Source organism: Chanos chanos, chromosome 13 (assembly GCF_902362185.1).
Source record: "Chanos chanos chromosome 13, fChaCha1.1, whole genome shotgun sequence".
NCBI classification, from domain to species: Eukaryota; Metazoa; Chordata; class Actinopteri; order Gonorynchiformes; family Chanidae; genus Chanos; species Chanos chanos.
The window spans coordinates 7,300,087-7,324,071 of record NC_044507.1 but is presented as its reverse complement, the minus strand read 5'-3'; the positions used below and the strand labels follow the sequence as shown (position 1 = coordinate 7,324,071).

General features: G+C 43.7%; 1 protein-coding gene across 1 annotated transcript; it reads left to right on the top strand.

Moving 5' to 3' along the window:
• The first annotated feature begins 856 nt into the window (after positions 1-856).
• Positions 857-23,558, top strand: eea1 (early endosome antigen 1). The gene is made up of 29 exons (XM_030789896.1): positions 857-952; positions 4,036-4,110; positions 4,511-4,623; positions 5,237-5,291; positions 5,507-5,572; positions 5,700-5,733; positions 5,878-5,982; positions 6,361-6,482; positions 6,697-6,852; positions 9,322-9,438; positions 12,682-13,020; positions 13,524-13,673; positions 14,229-14,348; positions 14,543-14,746; positions 15,019-15,219; positions 15,580-15,693; positions 16,351-16,506; positions 16,854-16,993; positions 17,203-17,533; positions 17,676-17,777; positions 18,005-18,199; positions 18,294-18,476; positions 18,816-19,001; positions 19,349-19,480; positions 19,619-19,804; positions 20,512-20,750; positions 20,985-21,105; positions 21,601-21,699; positions 22,385-23,558. Exons 1-29 carry the CDS (start codon positions 929-931, stop codon positions 22,505-22,507), a joined length of 4,188 nt encoding a protein of 1,395 aa, XP_030645756.1. The 5' UTR covers positions 857-928; the 3' UTR covers positions 22,508-23,558.
• Positions 23,559-23,985: the final 427 nt, after the last annotated feature.

The window sequence follows — 23,985 nt, the reverse complement described above, 5'->3', positions numbered from 1 at the left end:
GTCCACCCGCTTGGTTTTGCCATGTCCCATCATGGCCTGTGATGTCAGTCTGTTCATCTGTCTGTCTGTCTGCCTGCTTGGTCTTGTCATGTCTTCTCATGCTTGTGTCTTTATGTGCCTATCTGTCCTTTTGCTTGTTGTTGTTATGTCTCGTCATTCCTCTATCTGTAGGTCTGTCTGTCTGTCTAGGAATTATCAGGGTGGGTGCATGGGTTGCGGAGCGACTTCACTGAAGGTACTGAATCTGCACTTTTTAAAAATAAAGAAATAAATAAAGTTGTCCTCCGAAAGGGGGGGGGGGGGGTGGAGGGCCAAAAAAACAAACAAAACAAAAATGAATTTTAAATAGAATATCTGGTTTTTTTTGTTTGTTTGTTTTGTTTTGTTTTGTTTTTGCTTTGCACCTTCTGCCAATCTGTTGGAAAAGAATGGATATATTATCGCTCTCTTACACAATTCCTGCCCCTCAGAATGTAAATCCTTGTATGTACTGAGAGTGAAAGGGTGTCATTTACCGTTGTGGTGGCATAAATCCAATCTGCAGTTTTATTATGAAAAAAAGGCTCCTTCCCTTGATAGACTTTAGCAAAATACAGTGGAGTCTAATATAGACGCTTTTAATAAATACCCAAGCAACATGTATACTATGTTGAATCGACTCGCTGCTTGTAAAATAACTTGTCTTTGAGAGCGTGCTGAAACTTTTAATTTTCTCTTTGATTAAAAGAGATTGCACTATTTACAAATATTAATATCTTGAACAGAGCCCTATTCCAACCGGTCCCACCCCCTGTGTATCATTCCTCCTACCAGCGCTGCTGAAGCTGGGGTGGTCAGGGCAGGTGTCTCAGAAAATACTCATCAATCAGTGTTAGATTTTGTTTTGTTTTTGTTTTTTTCTGACGGTAAACTAACATAGATCAACAACATGCTCAGACGGATACTGCAAATGGTAAGGCATCGAATCGACAAATTCTTCTGCAGACGTTCCATGTGAATGTGACGTTAGCTTCATAGCTAACTACCTAGCTAGTCATTTGGTCCCTTCCTTGAGCAGTAAGGTTAGATATTGAGTGAGCTAACTAGCTAGTCAGAGGCCTGTACCTCTCCGCAGTGACAGGCCTTTGAAGAAGTGAATAATTTCTCAGATTTATACGTTAGTTAAACAATTTATGTAACGTTTATAATTGATAAGTCCCTTCAAAGAACTGTTGTTTTCCTACTAGCTACTGTCAGCTAGGTGTTGTGCAAACGTGTTGGTTGGATTCCACATAGCATTGCAAGCTAGTAGCCAGCCATCTCGCTAGGTTAACTACTAGCTGATTAATTGGCCGTCTGTCTAGACAACTAAAAGGAAATTTAGAACGTCCAAAACGAAATCTGTGTGTGTCATTGCGGAGATCGTAAGATTAGTTCAGATAACTTGCGGTTTTTTTGATAGTTTGTTTCTGTTTTGTTCCCCATTCATTGTGCATGTGTGTTTTGAGGAGTGGTTTGTGTCCGGTAAGTGGTCACAAGATTGCATTTTGGCATAATGACCACTCCAAATGGCCTACAACCAGTTTGCCTACAATGTTATATAAATCGGATATTTATTTAAAGAACACGTAAATTGAACTAAAGACGTGCCGTAAGTCTTTGGAATTGTTTGTACTCCTGGGAAAACTTAATCCGGTCCAAAAAATAGACGCCCCAGAGGATTTGGCACGATAATTAACAGCTGGCCTTGTGGCTCATTGATTGTTGAATTGGTCAAGATGTGGTGCTTGGCTCCTATCTTGCCACTTACTCAGAGTGTTTAATAGGCTACGCTGTGTTCTAGCAGCATACAACTCTGTCATTGTTAGACTTCCAAACCCCGTCATTCGTTCCTTCAGATGTATTCATTGACGCACACGCCTATAGACTTTCACAGTAAAGGAAGTTCCCTCTTGCAATGTAGCAGGATAAGCAGGACGTCAGCATGTGGATCAGTGTTTTCTGCAGTTGTGCGCAATAGTTTTCTTCATAGCGTTTGAACAGTCCCAGTAATTACTCTCATTCTCGCGCCCCATTCGGTCAGGTCATTTGTGGATAGTTGGGGGCTACAAACTTGTAGGAGTAGTGGTTTTTAGCAATGTCTGGAACAAATTGAAAAATGTTATCTGCAAGTTAATAGTCGGTAAAGACGTTCACTTTGGTCTTCATTTCTCCAGCCTGATGGCTTAATCAATGGATTGTTTTCCCCCCTATATTTTATTTGCCATTGTATCTCTTTTTAAAGTGTTTCGAATGTTCCTGGATCAAATTTTCGTGGTATCGGTAGACATGTTTTGGAATCTCTCTGTGAATAAGGATACTTTGGAAGAGAAATGGCCTATTTAAAATGAAGACAGTCTGGCTCCTTGTTGATTTTCCTATAGCAGGCTCTCTGTAAAATTAGGTCACACCATCTGCAGTGGAGGAGTGTGATATTTTCCTCAAGGAAAGACACAAACAGGCATGCACACATAAATATTAACTTCAAAAGATCTTTCAACGTTTTTGTTTTTGGTTTTTTTTTTTTTGTCTCAAGCAGCCAATGTATTTGGCTGTTGTTTGTGTGTTGTTGTTATTATTGTGTTATGATGTAAGAGTCATTGCAAGGTACACTTTTCTCTCAAGTGTACGTTCACAGTGCAAGACAAGAATGACTCTTCATCTCTGCAGTTACAACAAACTGAGACAGATCAAATATGGTGTGTCTCTCAGATGTATGCTTCTCTTATTGCTGCCTTTCACAGAACTTTCTGGATAAAACATTTCACTTTGATTTGATTTGTTTTTCATTCTCGAGCCAAGAGTGATTGAAATGGCTCCTATGGCAAATCACATGTTGAATGCTGACATCATCTTAGTAATAATAACTACTATTGAGGTAGATAATTGTGCATTAAAGTAGCCATAGCTACATAGAGCTCCCTTTTTTTTTTTTTTTTTTTTTTTTTTTGATCCTTTCATTTTGCCCATGGTCAGGGTTTGCTGTTATGTTCACATGCAAGGTTTTTAAAGTTTGACTGCCCTTGGAGGATTAGCCAGCTCTGAATGTCAAGGGTGAATCAAAGCATTTCTGTAAAGCATTGTTTTGGTATATTCTGCCCGCTGGGATTTGCCTTCCTCAGCCAAAAGTTTGGTGTTGGAAATGTTTTACTCCACTCCAAGAGGGTGTTGCGTTTCAGCCCTGCATGTGTGACAGTGTGTCCTCAAGTGACACTGAGCAGCAGCCATGCTTAGGCCCTGCTCCGCCCAGCTCCCACACCCTTTCTCTCTCTCTCTCTCTCTCTCTCTCTCTCTCTCTCTCTCTTTCTCTTTCTCTCTCTCTCTCTCTCTCTCTCTCTCTCTCTCTCTCTCTCTCTCTCTCTCTCACATCCATCTACCCGCGCACACACACACACACACACACCTCTCTCTCTCTCTCTCTCTCTCTCTCTTTCTCTCTCTCTCTCTCTCTCTCTTTCTCTCTCTTTCTCTCTCTCTTTCTCTTTCTCTCTCTCTCTCTCTCTCTCTCTCTCTCTCTCTTTCTCTTTCTCTCTCTCTCTCTCTCTCTCTCTCTCTCTCACATCCATCTACCCGCACACACACACAAACTCAGCGACCAGACTACAGGAATCGATGCTGTCTCAGCTCTAATGCAAGAGTAGTAGCGGTCTGTTTTAAGTAGTTTGCAGGCAACAGCAGAAGTGTGGAAAATGCCAGAAACTCTCTCCTTAAACAGTGTCATGTGCCTCATTGCAAAGACGAGCAGTGGTTTAGTCCTGAATGGAAGCGTCTAAGAAAGTATGAGAGGATCTCGGATTCGACCGCAGCGGTGGGACGTAGTTCCTCTCGCGTTCTTATGTTTGGAATGCCCTTGCCAAGCCAAAGCCCTGGCCTTTGTCAGAGTGCTTCCCGCTGCTGGACCCACTCAGTGGCATCAGAGCTGTCAGTACTGTGTAGTGTAGCACAGCATGGCAGAGATCTGACCTGACATCTCTATCTCTCTCTCTCTCTCGCTGTCTCTCTCTCGCTGTCTCTCAGACTCCTGGGAAGGGGGGGGCACAGAACTCAGAAGCAGAGCAGCCCTCTGCTGATATGAACAGTGAGACATCAGAGGTAACCCATTTCCCCAGCCTACAATCCACCATTCACATTTAATCACACTGCAATTGTCGTCAGTCCTCCTCCCATGATGTGAAACTACAATAATTGACTTGGTTCAGCACTCAGGGTCTTTATTGTGTCTTTAATTCCTTAATTTGTTGAAAATACATATAATTAATATACTCTGTGACAATAAAGCCCTAAAGGTAAAAGTTGTATGTTTTACATGATAATCTTTTATATGCAGTAGTGAAAGTTTTGCGTGTATAAAGTTAAACTGTGCAGCCCTTTAACAGTTGAAGTGAAGGCAGTTGTGAAGAGGTTCAGTATGCTTTTTGTCATTTATTTCCCTCCAGCATCTGCCCCGTTTTCACCCCACCCATTCACTGAGATGTGTGTCTTTCCCCGCCAGGGCTTTATTTGTCCACAGTGTATGAAGTCTCACAACTCGGCCGAGGAGCTGTTTAAACATTATGAAGTGTACCACGAGAGCGCCGATCAGCCGTCTCATCTCGGCCCTGGCCGGTACGGTCCCAGATCACGCCTCTCTGATATGCATGTTATATCCACCATTCCACAGAAAGAGTCTGCTGCTGTAGTGACATCACTGTTATGATGTCAGAAGGTACCCAAAAAAAAAAAAAAGGAGAGAAAAAAAAGATAACTGTCTTCTCTTTGAGATGAGTCTGTGGTGTCTGACATAGTGTTTCCTGTGTGTGATAGAACCTCGTAAGAGAGATTTCAACAACAGAACATACTTTTTTTTTTCCCCCACTTCAGTTCTCTTTGCTGAGAACATTAAATGTCACTCTTTCAGAGGTCTGTGATTTTGCAATTTGTATCATTTTCATACATTTTCAAGTGATTTGTTCTCAAGAAAATTCGAGAAAATTGTGCCACTGCACCTGGTCAGACGTGATATTGTAGTAGAGTGTGTAATGCCAATGTCACATGTTTTTCACACAAGTTCCCCTAAGACAGAGGGACTAGGAATTGTCTGACCTGACAGTGTATTACGCTGTATCAGTAATGTCACATGTTTTTCACACAAGCTCCCCTAAGACAGAGGGTCTAGGAATTGTCTGACCTGACAGTGTATTACGCTGTATCAGTAATGTCTCATGTTTTTGTCATATAGGGAAGACCTAGCCCTCTTAAGACAGGAAGTTCAGGATTTGCAGGCATCACTGAAGGTACGTCTCTGTTCGTTCATCTTCTGTTCTGTTCTTCACACGATCCATAACATGAGTGAAATCACTCAACAGTACCCTTTCTCTGTAGATGGCACCTCAGATGTATGGGATGTGTCTGATACGTTTTGGGGGTTTCTCTTTATTTCTCTCACACTGCACACTTAGAGAAGCTACTGTAGAAGCTACTGCACATTTATTTTATTACTTCATTTCAGGAGGAGCGATGGTTTTCTGGGGAACTGAAGAAAGAGCTTGACAAAGTTCAAGGACAGCTTAAGCAAGTAATTTGTTTAAAATACCTCTTAACTGTCAACAGCCAGTTTTCTAGAATGAGTGTACATAGAATTATGTATAATTCTATAAATCCAGTCCTGTAGTTTGAACTACTCCAGTTTCTTTCCTTCTCAGGGTCCACACAGTGATGGTCAAGTAGATGAATCAGGTAAACTGATTGTAATTTTACCATGTTTTGCTCGGGGCCAAGAGTAGTAAAGAGTGGAGATTATTGTGCATGCTCTAAGTCTTTGTTTTTTTTTATTTTATTTTATCTGTGTCTTCATCATTTTTGGTGCTCATGTGTTTACAGAGTTGGAGATGAAGCTTCATGAAGCTGAGACAGAAAAATTTAACATTAAGCAAATGAAGGACTTGTTTGAGCAAAAAGCTGCCCAGCTAGCCACTGAGATTGTAGGTAAGTGAAAACTGGTGAAGCAAAGGCTGCAGGAGACTTCAGTAACATGTTGCCTCATAACGTACAACAGTATGTATTCAGGAATCTGTCAGTAGTGGTGTAACTGAACTGACTCTTTGTGTTAATTCATAATTTAACAAGCCAGTGCTAATTTTTTACGTCAAGTGGAGAAACTAATTGGTGCAGAATGATACATCACAGTGTCTCACCACTTCTGCTGTTTCTAATGGAGCATCATCCCCGTGCCACTGAGGCAATTTGTCTTTGGACGTGTTAGTTTTTGAGACAGGTCTCTCTTAAAGAGTAGCAAGTATTATGGGATGGCGAGAGTCTGATGAGTTTGTCACAGTGGGAGTATTTCTGTCTGCTCCTGTCAAGATATCAAATCCCGTTATGATGAGGAGAAAAGCCTGAGAGAGGCTGCGGAGCAGAGAGTCTCCAGTCTGAACGAGGACCTGCAGAGAGAGAGACAGGAGAAAGAAAAACTCGCCACGGAGCTGGTAACACACGCTCACTCGTGTATCCGTAGTCGCCAGGTGTTTTGTGTTGTACATGTTCGCTGCCCTTTGACTGACATTTGTATTGATCACTTGCTGCCAGAATCCAGAATCTTTAGCTCTCCTACCTCTCAGAGATTATCACACGATACCCACACTGCCTACATATGTAAGCACAAAACGTTTTGGCTTGTTTTGTTTGTGTTTTTCTGCTCAGCTCCAGAGGCCTGGGGTTGAAGACGTTGAGGTATTGAAGAAGGAGCTAGTGCAGGTCCAGACTCTAATGGACAGCATGACTCGCGAGAGAGAAGAGGAGTCAGAGCGCCTCAAGAGTCAATACGAACAACTGCAGGCTAACTTTACTAGCTCAGAGGTAAGGACCATACCCGCTGCTGTTAATGTACCTGTGAGGTAAGGCCTATGTCCTGTTCCATCAAACTAAATCCGAAGTAAAGCACACACACAATAAAGTCAGGTAACTTATAGTGCAGTTCTAAACCTCTGAGAGTTTACCCCAGATTACTAACTATTGCCCATATTACTTGTTACCTGAAAACTCATCGCTAAGGGTTAACCTTAGTGGTAAAGCCCATATTGAGCTGATTTCAGCTCAGAGAATAATCTCCCATTATGAAATGGACTGACCAATGAGCATTTACCTCAGGCACAAGAGCAATGCGTGATTGGCTCTCAGTCCCAGGGGCCAGCACTGTTTATCAAGACAGTTTTTAACTGCATTACGTAAGACTGTTTCTGTTCGTCTTTGAACAAGGTGGATATAAAAATAGATTAACATTCAGGTCTTGAAAGCTGAGACAGTTTACGTTTAAGGCATGATCTCGTATTCTTCGAGAGAGAGACAAACGTAATCACCTCACTGTCCTATCAGTCCTGACTAGATCCCTGTCCTTTCCCTGGCAGTAGCAGTATAATTTGTCACGAACGCAGAGAAATAATCGATAATTCTGTGTGCTCAAGGTGAATGCCCGCGTCAGTCCCCATTGACGTTTTCAGGCCTCAACTCTGATTTTATTGAACAAATTGAATGCCGTGTTTGTCTTTGCACAACCTGACAATACAAAGCAAGCAACGCCACCGTGGTCCAAAACTGTACGCATTCACCGTTTCACTATTGTCTACATGCCTGTGAATAAGAGGCGGACTGTCCCAGCGCACAGAAAAATGGCTCTTTTAAAGGCCGTTTAATCACAGAGTAGTCTTTCAAGTGAATCTGCTGGGTTTCTGACTGACATGTTTTCTCTGTAAGAGATTCCTGTGGTTAAACATTAACCGTCTGGCTGCGCCACCTTCAGCAGTGTTTCCCGTAAACACACCTCTAATCAAGTGCCACAAAACCTTTGCTTCTCCTGACCCAGTATCGGCACTGGGACTATAAAGACAGTACCAGCAGGAAGGGACATTCACCCCTATCCAAAGAAAGAAAAAGAAAAAAAGTGTACTCAAAAAAAAAAAAAAAAGCAAAAAAAAAAAAAACTTCCTGCACTTCTTCAACCTTTGGTTTAGGTGACCTTTGTCATTTTCACTTGTCAAAGGTTAGTTCTGCCCCCTACTGGCTGTGTTTGATAATGTTGGACCCCATATTTCTTAACCATGCACGATTAAGACTGCTGGTCAAGGATCAGCTCCAATTATTTTATACACTTGCACTCATTAAGATGATGAAAGGCACAAACTGATCCTGGATGATCTGTCTTATTCTGAGAGGTGGGGTACATACAAGCACATGGCTGCGTGGTCAGTGCCTAACCCTGTATCAGAACATGGTGCAAGGTTGAGATCCGTCTGTGACGTCTCGGGGGGGGGATGGAGTGAGAGTGAGTCAGACAGTGTTTAGTAGTTTTGTATGTCCAAATGTCTTTAAATGTTTTTTTTAATTGATATTTTTTCATCACTTCATTGCCAGCTCATTTGAATTTCAGATGACTCTTGATATGAATTTTCTATATCAAACGGCAGCATGAATCCAGACTTGATATTTTGCTCTGTGCAACGTTTATTGCATCAAATCACTACAGTTACTGAAGTTAATATTTCTTGTCATGTAAAACAGATTATTGGCAGGTCTAATTGAGATATTTATCAACGCATGCCTCCCGGGCTGAAATTCACCTAAAAACAGTCTGGTCTCAACCTGAGCCCCGCTAGTTTTAGGAGTGCATTCTGAGCACACTACCCGCCCCACGCCTTTTTAGATATATCTTATAAATCTGTGTTGTGTCCTGTGTCTGTTCTCACTTACCTGTGTGTTCGTCTCTCTCTGTTTCTCTTTCACTCCTTCACCCCAACACCCTACTTGTTCTCTTCTCACGTCAAGATTCGCAAACTAGAGGTAACACTTCCCATTCTCGTATGCCTCGGTTTCGATGTTCTCCATCAATTGCGTCAAAATGCCGGTGCTTTTTAATTTACCGATGCGTACATTTGCAGAGAAGTGTTGTGTTTGTTGTTTATTTGATATATATTTATGAAACTGTCTGTTTTTCAGAATCCGTTTGTTATACAGTTATATGCGCAATGTAACTGAAAGAATCGTTTTTTTTTTCTATTGATTTTATTTTATAATGGAATGCTTATTAGTGGTTTGTGTGGACTGTTAGTCAATGTTTGCCGCTCGTAACATAACATCTACCCAATGAAAGGACTGCTGTGTACCTGTTTCTATGCTGAGCATGTTTTTATTGGTTCTGTGTTGGAGACTGTGTGTTATGTTTCTTATGTTTTTCGTGTCTGCAAAAGTCCGGGATTTTTTCTAGAATCTGTTTAACTTGTCTTGTTCATGTCATCTTTGCTCTCTCTCTGTGTGCGTGTGTGTGTGATACAGACAACAATCTCCCAGTTGAAGGCAGAACTGGAGAAAGGCCCGCAGGAGGCAGCAGTGTACACCCAACAGATTCATCAACTGCAGAGCAACCTTAACAACCTGCAGCAACAGAGTCAGGTACACACACACACACACACACACACACTCACACATAACACATACACAACATTTACACACACACACACACGTAACACATACACAACATTTACACACACACACAACATGCACCCAACAGATTCATCAACTGCAGAGCAACCTTAACAACCTGCGGCAACAGAGTCAGGTACACACACACAACATACACAGAACAGTTATACACACACACACGCATGCAGAACGTACACAGCACATACACACACGTACACACGCACACAGCATACAAATGTCCGTTGTGAGCTTCAATACAACAGCACAGCCAGATACACAATCACACACATTCACAAGCTCACACTCACACACACAACATGGAAAAAGATGTTCAGTAATCTTCAGTACATCGCGACCTCAGCATCCAGATACACTTACGGTAAACATGCAAACATGTTCCTCTGAGAGGCCACAGAGTGAAGAATCAGAACAACCCCATTCATGTTTGAAATCTGACTCAGGTCCTCTCTGAAGGAGTCTTTTTTGGGTGCAGTGTGGATCATTTTTTACATTTTTACATTTTTTAAGACCCAAGGGAGTACTGACAAACCTCAAATTAATTTAACATTAACGGGATTAACACGGAACGTGGTACTGTTTTTGATAGATTTTTTTTTTTCTAAATAACAGAGATCTGTGAATGTGTATTTTTTTTAATCTGCTGTCCACTCTTTTTTTTTTTTTTAAGATACTTTTTTTTAAGCCAGTTTACATGTTTGTGATTTTGTGAGTTTGCTAGTAGTTCAGTTGCAAGAGAGATGAACATCCCAACATGATGTATAAAGGGAGGGAGGGGACAAAAAACCCAAAACCCTAACCTTCACCGTGACCAAATGAAGGTGACCCACACATGTCAACGTCTTTGTGACAGAAATGTGCCTGTAAACGGCTTCCATATTTAAGTTTACGGTCTCGTTATTTACGAGCCATCCCAGATACCCTTTAATGGGAGCAGGCCGCAGTATTTTACTGGAACCCGCTCTGTTCTGTCCTGGCCTGTCCAGTCCAGGATCACTCCTCTCTCTTGTCATCACACCGTGCTTTTTCACCAGCCTCTTAAAGTGTGTTGACACACAGTGTCCAGCTGCTCTATAATTAAACCGGTTTGGGGAGGGGGAGGGGGGGAGAGGGGGGGGGGGGGGGTGTTGACTGGGGAGGGGCTGGACTGTGCTCTGCGGATTCTGTCACTCAGGGTGAAATACGAGGTACAGGTAACGAGCTGTGGCTACTTGGGTTCCATTGTCTATGTTGTCAGGGAGGATTAGACCATCAGAGCGGAGTGGCACGGTGCCTCTGGGAAAAAAAAAAAAAACACAAACGGGTGTTTCTCTGAACTAGGCGAGCTGAAGGGAGAGACAGAGAGAGGGATTAGAGGGATGGAATGGGTGGATAACAGTTGCAGATGGATAGCAGACAGAGGGATATCGGAGGACGAAAGAAGACCATTGGGAAATGACTGAGTCTATACAAGTAATTAAGCAGTTTGTGTTGATATGAGAGTAAGAGCTGAGTGAGGAGGTGTATTCATAGGTTCATTAGTAAGTACATTAGTACTCGCGGTTGGTTTCTTTGATTCCTTTTGGATGCTTCCACTCAGATGTCACTCTGCTCTTTTATCTTTTAATGAATTCAGTTTACGTTCATTTAATCCACTCATTTACAGTGTTACAAGTGGTCGCATCAAACAGTTACAGACATTCGGTGTGTTATAATAAACATTCGGACAAGGACGGTCGGGTGAGATGTCAAACGCTTTACTGTTGTGTCATGTTCAAACGTGTCATTTGTGTTTGCCAAAGCAGCAAGGCAGATAAGTGGATGTAAGGTTAGATGAGAAAGGAAAAGTGATGGAATGAACCAGAACAGCAGAAAGAAATGAGAGTCAGAGAAAGTCATTGAAAAGGAGGGGGGGGGGGGGGGGGAAGCAGAAAGAGGAGCTGGGATTTAGGGGGGTCTTGGAGGGCAAAACTGGAACGAGGGAGAGATGAAAGTTAAGCGAAAGCTCCTCGTTAAAAAAAAAAAAAAAAAATGTTCAGCTGCTGTCCAGATGGAAAAGGTCCGCTGCGGGATGTCACCCTCTGCCTTTCAGCATCTCCTATTAGCAGCACCGTCCATCCGCAGGCATGTTGTCTTTATGACAGCATTAGGACAAAGGTCAGAACACACGCTTACTGGTAGTCATGGGCCCATCCCAGGCCTTGTTCAACTGCCCTTCTGTAACGACACTGCGTACTTTGACCAAAACGACAAGCTTGGGAATCTCAAAGTCATTCCAGTATGACGCTGTTGTGTCATGCTATAATGTGTTATTTGTGTTTGCCCAAGCAGCAAAACAGATAAGTGCATGTAGGGGTTAGGTGATAAGGGAAAAGTCATGGAATGAATCATTGAAAGAGAGACGGAGGACAGAGGCAGAAAGGAGAGCAGATATTTAGGAGGGTCTTAGAGGGCAAAACCGAAACGAGGGAAAGATGAAAGTGAAGATAAGTGAAGCTGAAAATATCTGCCTTTCAGCATCTCCTATTAGCAGCGCCGTCCATCAGCAGGCATGTTGTCTTTATGACAGCATTAGGACAAAGGTCAGAACACACGCTTACTGGTAGTCATGGGCCCATCCCAGGCCTTGTTCAACTGCCCTTCTGTAACGACACTGCGTACTTTGACCAAGATGACATGTTTGGGAATCTCAAAGTCATACCAGTATCCTCAAATCCTTCTTGTTTGTGTCCAGGGCTTTTTTCTTTTCTAATATGTTGTCACTCATGGTGTTGGCCAGCATGTACTTTGGTATGATTTGATACAAACAAGTGTAAAGATGCACTTTTTGGTATTTCGGATATAACAGATTAGACCGCATGCTTTGTTTTGTCAGCTTCAGTGGTGTTTCTCAATTACAGATCTTAGGCTTCTGTCTTATCGTCTCTGGCCTCAGGTGACGCCGGATGAGCTGGGCTAGGTGGATTACATTAAGCTTCATTCTGATTCTGTTGGCTTGAGCAAGATACAGTTATGACTGTCTCTTAGGTCACAGAGCTTTGGAGCAGATTAGCAATGAACTGCTCAAACCCATCGTCATCTCATAACCAGACTGTTGCTCTTAGAAATATACTGGCTCTAGGATACTAGTTCACATAGACCACTGAAGAATATGACGACCAAAACTCTGCTAACTTTCTGAAGTAAGATTCCTCACTCGCTTGTTCATCCACTCAGTTGTTGTCCGAGAAGCTGGGTCGTAAAGAGAAGGAGAACCAGGATTTGGAGGAGCGCCTGGATTCGGAGCAAGCTGCTAAAAAAGCCCTTCAGACAAGCTTGCACCAGCGGGAGCTGGAGCTGCAGGAGATCCAGGCCAAGGCCACGGCGGCAGATGCCTCTTTGGGCCGGACCCAGGCTGAGCTGGGGGAGCGTGGGGAAGAGGTGGCGCGGCTCCGGGGGGAGTTGAGCGAGCTGGAGGCGAAGCTGCAGGAGCTGAAGGCGGAGAGGAAACAGCTCCAACAGCAGAGAGAGGAGAGAGAGAGCCAGGGGCTGCAGCAACAGAGTGAGATCAGCCAGGTTAGATACACACATTCACACACATGCACGCACACGCACGCATACACACACACACCTCAGATGCCAGACAGATTATACTCCACATGCAAAATGTGCAAGATGACTCACTCTGACCACAACAGTCTGAATAAGATGGCTGTCAAATGTCACGCTGTCGTCTTTTTCAAGTTACTGATTGGCCTAAATGCATCCCTAACTGATTGGTCTTGCCATACAAATGTTCATACAAATCTGTTCACAGTTTTATACAAGTTAGCCGTCTTTTCATGCAAACCTATACACTATGTTGTAGAAGTTTGCGATTTATATACAAATTTAATATTTTCAAATATGTTCAAAGTGAATCCTTTTTTAAGTACAAATTTATACACAATTTTATACAAGTTAATGTACAAAAAAAAAAAAAAACTGGGCATGACCGACGTGAAAAGGTCTTGTCTGGCGTCATCACTGTGAGACGGCAGTGTCAGTGACGGGGGCTGTGTGGTTTCTGACCTGTTTAGCTCCATGCCAAGCTGTTGGAGGCAGAGAGGCAGCTGGGAGAACTGCAGGGCAGGCTGAAGGAACAGAGACAGCTCTCAGGAGAGAAACTCAAAGACAGAGAGCAACAGGCAGCAGACCTGCAACTCAAACTCTCCCGTCTGGAGGAACAGGTAGGTCGTTTGCCTTCTGAGTGGGAGTTTTCCTTTCTAAGTTTGGAAATGCATGTTTAGCATTAAATAAGGATATCAAAATCAAGGTGGAAAGGAATCAAATTCCTTAACACGTTTAGGAAAGGTTGACTTTTATCCAACTAAAAAAAAAAAAAAACGTTGTTGACGTATTCTGCTGGTTGTATCAGCTGAGATTCAGGATTTGAAATAATCAGCATTCATAGAATAACAATGGGAGTGGATGGGGCCACAGTTTGACTCACTGAGGTCTTGGCCTCATTATTCTCATTGTTTTCAGTGATAGGAATACTTATCAGCAGTCACAGTCAGTCCTATGGATAAAATCCTCATTAATATCAATAGAGTTTACTGTGTTCTTTAACAGGTAAAACTGATGTAGACTGACTTTGTACACTTATGTAAGCTTGGTGGAGTGTTTGCATGAATGTTACACAACCAAACGGTATTTGTATGTAATTACTTTTACAAAGTGGAGATGAGTGGTATCTTAACCTATGTTTGTGTGTGTTTGTTTTTTTTTGTTTTTTTTTCCAGTTGAAGGAGAGCACCAGTAAGTCGACCGATCTGCAGCATCAGTTAGAGAAAGCCAAACAGCAGCATCAGGAGATACAGACATTACAACAGACCACCAACGGCAAACTGAGAGAAGCCCAGGTAACATCAGCGTTTACTAAAACCTTTGTTTTGTTTTTGGGTTTTTTTGGTCATTTCTAGGAATCACTCATATAATTACTTAAAGTAATGAATAATTTTCCGTCTTTTTTTTATCGTCTGAGTGTAAGTTTCCGTTGTTTGAAGTGCTCTAAAGGAACACGTAGATGACCTGGGATTTTTCTGTCGTCTCTCAGAACGACTTGGAGCAGGTGCTGCGTCAGATCGGCGATAAGGACCAGAAGATCCAGAACCTGGAGGCCTTGCTGCAGAAGAGTAAAGACAGTGTGAGTCAGCTGGAGGCAGAGAGAGAGGACCTGTGTGCCAAAATCCAGGCAGGAGAGGGAGAGGCAGCCGTACTCAACCAGCTCCAGGAGAAGAACCACTCGCTGCAGGAGCAGGTACAGGAGGATAGAAACGCACACACGTGCACGCACACACCACACACATGCACACACACGCACAGTGAAAAACTACAGACTGTAGGAGATGAAGCACATAGATACATGCACAGGCACACACACCACACACACATACACTCCACATGCACGCACACATGCACGCAAAATGTCCAGCAGAGCTATACAGCAGCGTGTGTTACCAAAGCACTTACTCACATCTCACATCTTACCTCTGAAACACATTTTTTTATCGTGGTTTTATTCTTGTACAGATTGCACAGTTGACAGAGAAGCTAAAGAACCAATCAGAGAGCCATAAACAGGCCCAGGACAACCTGCATGAGCAGGTGCAGGAGCAGAAGACTCATCTGCGTTCAGCGCAAGACCGCTGCCAGACTCTAGAGGGCACCATCGCTGAGCTTAACACCCAGCTCACTGAGAGCAAGGAGAAAGTGGCCCAGCTTGATACTCAGGTATGTCTGCTGCTCTGAATGGCACAGAAATAGACATGTCAGTGTGATGACAGTTAAACAAAGAAAAAGTATGATCAGAAATTTTAAAAAGTTAATCTCAGATGAATGATGAATATCACTCTGATTTTCTGAGTGATTTATGTCATGCTTTAGGTATGAGAAAAGCATGTTATAAATAAATGTATTATTATTATTATTATCATTATTATTATTATGTGTTATGGCAGTGAAAAGCAGTTGAGTAATTATAATATTATATAGTATTGATACTGGTAGTTAAATGTTATGGTGACTGAAACATTGATGCTCATTGACAAACATGATGACTGTTTGTGTGTTGATGTGTTTGCATGTCTTTAGCTGAAAGCTAAGACGGAGATGCTGCTGTCTGCGGAGGCAGCCAAGAATGCTCAGAGGGCAGATCTACAGAACCACCTAGAGACAGCCCAGCATGCACTGCAGGACAAACAACAAGTGGGTACCCATCCAAAATACGTTCTTCTCTCCCCACTAACTTTATCCCGGCCGATTATCGAAACTCACGGCCCGTGTTATCAGAAATACTAAGTCTTCAATAAATGTGTGGAACTGTGCACTTTACATATGCATATGGAAGTGCTCTATTTGAATATGCGGTTCTTCATAGATAAACAAATGTTAGAGAGAATCACTTAGAACTGGCAGGTCAAACATCAGACAATGACAAGTTGTAAAAATGAATTACTAAATAAACAAAAAAACATGACTTCCTATAAATGCATCATTCAGAATTCAGTTCAGCTCTGCAGTGTGGAAGCTCATAGAGGTATTCAACATTTACCGTTGACTCAGATCAGTGGTCAGATATGAGATATAAAAACTGCTCACAATAAAAGCGGCTTAATATCACCCCTGTCAGTGCTGGGGCCCAGAAACATCCCCCTGAAGGCCTGTTCCCAAATCTGAAATGAATGGGTTTAAGTTCACTGTATTTACGTTAGAAATGTTTTGCAATACTCACAATGTTTGGTTTGTTTTAACAGTAGTCTTGATTATAAATAGACAGAGTAATGTATGTATGATGGGTGTGTGCGTTTGTTGTACATGTTTGTGTGTGTGTGTGTGTGTGTGTGTGTTTGCTTGTGTCTGCAGGAGCTGAGTAAGAGTCAGGCCCAGCTGGAGGAGCAGGGTCGCAGGCTGCAGGACAAACTGGAGCAGTGTGCCCAGCTGGAGAACAGTCTCAAAGAGAGCAAAGACAAACTACTGAGCTGCGAGCAGAGGATGGAACACCTGGAGAGTCAGGCCAAAGTCAGTACCTCTCCCTTAACGCTTTACGCTGTGTGAGACATGAACCTGCCTCCCATGCACTGCAGAGTGACTGAGTCTCCACAGCAAAGTCAAATCAAAAACGCTCGACGCTCCAAGCACGAATCTGTCTCGAGCACTCATTGCCCGGTTTTATTATTATACGTTCGTTAGGGAAGACGTTATTTAGGCATTCTCTGTGGTTTTGGTTCATAAGGAAAGCTCTTCATGGACGCTGTGTGTGTGTGTGTGTGTTTCTGTTTGTGTGTCTGTGTCTGTGTATGTGTGTGTGTGTATTTCTGTGTCTGTGTGTGTGTGTGTGTGTGTGTGTGTGTGTGTTTGTTGGACAGAAAACGGAGACAGAGCTGATGGAAATGCGTTCTGGGAAGGATCAAGCCCAGAAGGAGCAGCAGAAGCTTCAGGCACAGATCACTGAGCAGGAAAAGAAAATAAAAGAACTCAGCCATTTACTGGACAAAGAGAAACAGGGGTAATTTGTAACCATTCATTACATTATGTTGCCTGTTCTGACTTAGTCTCTTAACCTGTATGTGTCATTAATCGAGTTATGCATAACATACATGTTTTGACAGATCAATGTGATTTGATGCCATTGCAGGAGAGTCAGTCGTTCAGAAAACAGCTTTTAAAGTTGTTTTTGAACGTTTAAGATGTTAAACAACCATCTTTCTGTTTCAGAGTGGCCACATTGCAGGAGGAATTGAAGAAGAAAGCATCAGCTCTGAAGGACACGCAGCAGCAGCTGAAGAAGATCCAACAGGAGAAGACAGGCCTGCAGGGGAACCTGGACAAGCTGACCCAGGAAAGGCAGAGTCAGCAGGCAGAGCTAGACAAGAAAGTCCAAGGCTTGACCACGGAGCTCCAAAAAGTCCAGCAGGAGAAAGAGACCCAGGCCAAAGAGCTGGCCGCTGTGAAAGAGAATCTGGGTAAAGCCTCCAAAGCCCTAAAGGAGGGCCAGACCCAGCTGGAGAAGGAGAAGAAGAGCAACAAGGCAGCCTTGGAGGAAAAGGTGGGTTCTCGATCGCTTTGTGATGATGAAGGTGAAGATGAAGGTATCAGTTACAGATGATTATCTTTAGATGTTGAAAGGACAAATGAACTGCAAAGACAAGCTGACTTATTCTCCTTAAACGTCCCCCTCATACGTGTAGGAGAAGTCTCATCAGAAGATCCAGCAGGAACTGAAGAAGACTGCTGAAGCCACAGCTAAAGAGCTTAGTGAGGTCAAAGGTCAACTGGAGAAGATGACTGAGGTAAGGAGAGGAGAGGAAGACCTAAAATGCTTTCACACTTCCCACTGGTTTATAAGCCACACGTAACGTACACTGTAATGCCAAAATTATCAATGCCAAGGCTTGGATATGATCTTCTAACATTTGTGGCACAACTAAAATAGCATAAAAGATTGGTATGTAGCATCTCTTTCCAAACATCAACAAGTCTTTTGTTCTTAGTGATGATGATTGGATTTCACATTCAGGCAGAGAAGGGGCTCAAATCCCAGCTGACTGCGTTGACTGCGCAGCTGACGCAGACCCAGGAGGCTCTTAAAGAGAAGGAAAAGGGGACGGAGCAACTGCGGGCACAGTTAAAGACAGCACAGGGGTCCTTCAGCCAGGAAAAGAAGAAACTGGAGACTCAAGTGTCTGAACTGCAGGCTTCTCACACCAAGAAGGTTTGTCATTTAACCCCGTGCATTCACACTCAGTCCGCACCGAAGCCACAGTCTGTACGTACCAGCCATAACACCGTGTGTTTGTGTCGCTCAGACAGAGGAGGAGACCAAGCTGAAGGAGCGGATAGCAGAGCTGTCAAAAGAGCTGAGTTCAGAGCAGAGCCGCAGCGCAGAGCTGCAGAAGAGCCTGGAGGGCACAAAGGAAAGCCTGGCTAAACTACAGTCAGACTATTACGGCAAAGAGTCCGAAGTCTCGGCCATACGCCAAGACCTCAAGGTGTGTGTGTGTGTGTTTGTGTGTGTGTGTGTGTGTATTGGTACTTGCGTGTGTGTGTGTGTGTGTGTGTGTGTGTGTGTGTGTGTGTTTGTGAGACGCAATTTACAAGTTGGATCAATAAAATTAAAGGCAAAATGTTTGTCTCACTTTCTAATGGAGGATTGATTCTCACCTGTGAAACAGGTGCGTGTACACCTCAGCCAGATAGTGACTTACTGCGACGTATTTGTTAGGAAGCAGAATCTATGCAACTGTTGGATTACGTGACCAGTGTTAAATACCCGTGCGTTACATGTGCCTTTAGAACGGTTTATAGAAATGGCTGCATGTGATTATTAGGTTTGCGAGGAGAAACTGGCTCTGGCCCAAGAGGAGCTGGTGACCAAGCGAAACCTACTGACCAACCACGAGACTGAGATCCAGGAGCTGAAGGCAAAACGCACATCCCTGGAGCAAGAAGTTCACGGGCGAGAGGAAAAGCTTCGTCAGCAGGAGGAGGCCATGAAAAAGCTCCAGAAACAGCAGGTAACCAGTCAAATCAAATCATTCCTTAAGCGTTTATCAGAACTAGTGTTCCTAGGTAGTGTTACAGGCATCACAACTCCACATGAATACATGACTGTAAAACAAACTCGTTTAGTATCACATATGGAACATCATTCACAATAAACATTATATCTGAGTTATGTCTGAGAAGCAGTAGTGGTAACGTTTGGATTCTGGCATGTCTTAATTCATGGTTCTGGTACTCCATGGTTCTGGTGGTCCTGCGGGGCTCGTGTAGAACTGGCTTTCTTCTATCTTTCATCAGGCTTTGTGGATCAAAGAACCTCTGTCAGTCGATATGTGTGTGTGTGCCTCCTGTCTTTTAGGAGCTGACTCAGGAGGATCTGAAGAAGGAGAGGAGTCAGATCGAGGAGCTTAAGGGGGTTAGAGACTCTTTGGAGAAAGACAGGAGTCGACTGACCGCTGAACTGAAAGCTCTGGGAGAGAAGACTGAAAAAGTGAGACAGCTTCGTCCCATTCCATGTTTAACTTCTTCCCGTATTGCTGACTTATCAGTTACTGCTGACTCACTGAGATACAATAAGGAAGCCATGAGGACCTTTGTGTGATAAGCTTGTGTGTGTGTGTATGTGTAGGAGCTGAAGGAGCTGCAGGCAGCGAAGCAGCTGTTGATTCAGCAGAAACTGGAGATTCAGGGACGAGTGGAGGCAGCCCAGTCCGCCCTGGAGCAGGAACAGAAAGATCACCAGAAGACACGAGAATCCATCACTCACACCGAGCAGAAACTCAGAGCAGAGACGGAGAAAGTCCAACAGCAACTGGTAACAGAGCGCCACGATCCACATGGTCTTACGCTCACACGCACTCAGATGAGTCATCGTGCCATTGTGCAGTCCGATTGGATTCATTTCACGTCGAGTTCACGGTGCTGCTACACCTTAACCTCGTCTGACAAATGCTCTGTAACTGGATTCCCAAAATCCAGTCCTTCTGCATTTTGCTCTCGCCTAATGATTAGAGGCATTTTTTTTTTTTTACCAGTCAATCAAAGATCACATTTGTTGGTTGACGTGAGAACCAGAATGATTCTGCCATTCCAAACTGGATTTGGGCGATCCTGCTTTAGAAAGTCAGCACTACATTAGAAAGTCAAACTGAAAACCTACCTGTCCCCCACTACATGACTTCTCTTTCTGTGTTGTGGCATTTAAAAAAAAAAACAAAACAAAAAAACCTTGTCCCTATGTCGCGGGTCTTGTTTATCGTCGCAGAATTTATGGGAGCGTGATACTGAGATTAATTCATTTGCATCCTTATCGCGATCTTGCACTTGTGGGCTTATTTAACCTGATTGATGCATTTATTGTAAGTCGCTTTGAATAAAAGCATCTGCTAAATGCCAAATTGTAATTGTAATTTTAACACTAGTGTGCGTAAAAGTGCATGACAGTTTATGAGTGGTTAAGAACCTCGTTCTCTCTCTCTCCCTCTCTCCCTCTCTCTCTGTGTTGCTCCAACTGGTGACTAGGCTTTGGAGGTGAAGGCTAAAGAAGAATTGGAGAAGAAAAGGGAAGAAAGCGAGACCATGCTGAACATGCAGGTGACGGCCCTGAACGAGAACGTGGCCACGCTGAAGCGGGAATGGCAGGGAAGCCAGCGGCGGGTGGGAGAGCTGGAGAAACAGACGGATGAGCTGAGAGGAGAGATAGCCGTCCTGGAAGCCACGGTTCAGAACAACCAGGACGAGAGGCGTGCGCTGCTGGAGAGGTGAAGAGGACTCTCTCTACATTTCTCTACCTTTTTTTTTTTTCCCTTCATCCTTCCTTCCTCCTCTCTCCTCTTCTTGGGTACTGTTTGTGCTCTCTTTATCTCTCTCTCTCTCTCTCTCTCTCTCACTCTCTCACTCACTCTCTCCTTTTTCTTTACTGAACACTGTTCGTTTGGGGTTCTAAGCTCCATATCTATTCTAACTATGTGTGTGTGTGTGTCTTTGTGTTGCAGGTGTGTGAAAGGGGAGGGTGAAATAGAGAAGCTACAGGCTAAAGTAGTGGAGATGCGGCGGAAGCTAGACGACACAACAGCGGCCATGCAGGAGCTGGGCAGAGAGAACCAGTCTCTACAGGTGAGAAATACACTCCACTCCACTGGGTTAGTGCCATGCAGGAGCTGGGCAGAGAGAACCAGTCTCTACTGGTGAGAAATACACTCCTCTCCACTGGGTTAGCGCCATGCAGGAGCTGGGCAGAGAGAACCAGTCTCTACTGGTGAGAGATACAACCCACTCCACTGGGTTAGCACTCCCACAACCACTTAGTTTTGCATTTGCAGATGCAGTTTTCATATCTCTTCTCATTTTTTTGTTTTTTTTTTTACACATGTATGTTGAATAATGCATGTAATCCCCATATTTGGCTGTGTGGTTGCAATGCATTGCTTAATACTTGTTCACTTTCTCATGTTAAATTTATCTCGAACTTTAATTCAACAAGGAGTTTGATTAGTCGTGATGGGAGTTTTCGTGAGAGACCTCAATTGTGTAAATTGAGGCGAAATGATGAATGCCCTGTAGTTATGCTGTTGTTGCCACGCTAACACTTGCCTTTTCCTCTTTGTATAGATTAAACAATCACAGACCCTCACACGGAAGTGGGCAGAGGATCACGAAGTACAGAACTGCATGTCGTGTGGAAAGGGTTTCTCTGTCACTGTCAGAAAGGTGAGTTGCTCGCTCTCTCTCTCTCTCTCTCTCTCTCTCTCACACACACACACACACGCGCGCGCGCTCATGCATGCACAGACGCACAGAGACCTGTTTTTTGAAGGAGCTGCTCAATGAGAATACTCAGTGAGTCTGAGATCAGTGGCATGGTAATGATGCACTGGGCTGAGTCACTCCTCACACTCAAAGGACACTGTTTGATTTTGTCGTATAAACAGGTAATATTGCGTATCAAAGCCCAAACCTCCACTGACAGCTGTGGTGTGATCCTTTCAGCAGATGAATGGAATCACGTAATTGTACCAAAACACAATTGCAGGGACAATTAGAGCTTTGAAATGTCAACAGTATCAACGTGCTCTTAAATTCAGTTTTCTACCCTCTTTATGCAACCAGTTGTGTCCCTTTGTCTGAGAATAATCCCCTCAAAGGTGCGCACGCCGTCAAAAGTCTCATTATACCTGACAAAGGCCGTCAAACACAGCAGATGATGCTAATTTTCACTGGGCTCAACGTCAGGTCACTTCCTGCCAGACGTAATTCTTTCATGGGCTGAATGCAACAGTACCTAGATCTTCTGGGACAGTTTGAAAGATCACCCAATCCTGAACTGACATGTCGGACCCTCTACCAGTCAACTCTTAACTCTTCTTCGTCTTTCCTCTTTCCTCCTCTTCCTCAGCACCACTGCAGACACTGCGGCAACATCTTCTGCGCGGAATGCTCGGCCCGTAGTGCGCTCACGCCGTCTTCCAAGAAACCCGTGCGCGTGTGTGACACCTGCTTCGACGAGCTTCAGGGCTGACACCTGTTAGTCCGCCTCCTCCTCCTCCTCCTCCTTCTCCTCCCTCTCCTCCACCTCCCCCCAGTCCTCCGTGCTCCCTTCTTTTCTACCTGCGCTCATTCTGATCCGTCAGACGCGGAGAGAAGATCCAAACCTGACTTCGCTGTAAGGGGCCGGGTTTGACCCGAGGTTCGATGGAGGGTCGGTGGGGGGGGCAGGACAACAGGGACCGCTGTAGGACGCTCTGGTTTTTTGGGCCGCCGTGCCGGTCTCGCCTGATCGGCTGGGCCAGAGCGGCACCTCATCCAGAGGAACCCCCCTCGTGTGCAGCAGTGCCTTTGCAGCTCCAGAGGTGGCATAAACCCGGGCAGGGTCTAAAAGGAACAGACTGGCACAGCAGAGACCCTCTGTATATACACATATAGTTTATGCCATGATAGATATGAAATTTTATACGGGGGCTTTTAAGGGTGAAGTTGATCGTTGAGAGAATGCAGCTGGACTCATTGTTGTTTTAGTTTTAGTTTTTTTTTTTAAAGGAGCTGGCCAGAACCAAAGACAGTGTCTGAGAAGTGTCAAAGGCCCACAGTCTCTTTATGGTTTTGAGGAGGTAGAGGCGAAACCTAATTTCTGAAGCCTTTTTGTTTTTGTTTTTGTTTTTTTCTTGGTGAACTTGAGTTCATTTATCTAGAGTAGTTAGTTCTTCTGAAACTTTCTGAAACAGCCTGTTTTTGAAGGTTTCAGAGGTTTGACTTTGCTTTGGCTCATCCAGGCCTGTAAAATGAGTTTGAAATCTGAAAATCACTTCTCCAGTGCTGCTCATCCTTTCATTCAGAGGAAACACTTCATTTTTTTTTTTTTCATTTTGTATTTTTATTTTAGATTCGTTTCTTTTACTAAGAAATCAATGCTTTATTCACAGAATATGCAGGCCTATAAAATAAGTGCAAAACCTTTTTTTTTTTTTTGGTTGTTGTTTAATTTTCATTGTTCATTGCACAGAATCATATGAACTACAAACATTTGGTTTGTTTGTGTGAGTGTGTGTGAGTGTGTGTGTGTGTGTGTGGAGTGTGTGTGTGTGTGTGTGTGTGTGTGTGTGTGTGTGGTGTGTGTGTGCACGCGCACGTGCCCTGCTTTCTAAGCAATAACTGTGGTGCAGTGGCTGTTGCTCACATGTGAACCTGTGTATGAAATCTGATTGACACACTGCTGTGTGCTTGACCTGTACTGCTTCATGAATGTCTGTTAATGACCTGTGTCTTATTGTTCGCTTTATAGTGATCTTCACACACCTCTCCTCTGAGTATCTGCCTTCACGCAGACACACACACACACACTCGCACACACACACACACACACACACAAATATCGTGGTCTCAGATCAGCCACACAGGTGTCTGATGTTACGTCAGTTTTGTGTGTTATTCAGACATGGCATGTGCTGACTGTCTCAAATAACAGTCTCTGATAAACATCAGCTCCCGCAAACAAATCAG

Bases quoted from the DNA above. Each gene is read 5' to 3' on its own strand.
- eea1 (XM_030789896.1), top strand. From the start codon at position 929: ATGCTCAGACGGATACTGCAAATG. The intron at 15,694-16,350 runs GTGGGTACCCAT...TTGTGTCTGCAG, and splicing joins CACTGCAGGACAAACAACAA to GAGCTGAGTAAGAGTCAGGC. The intron at 19,481-19,618 runs GTGAGACAGCTT...GTGTATGTGTAG, and splicing joins TGGGAGAGAAGACTGAAAAA to GAGCTGAAGGAGCTGCAGGC.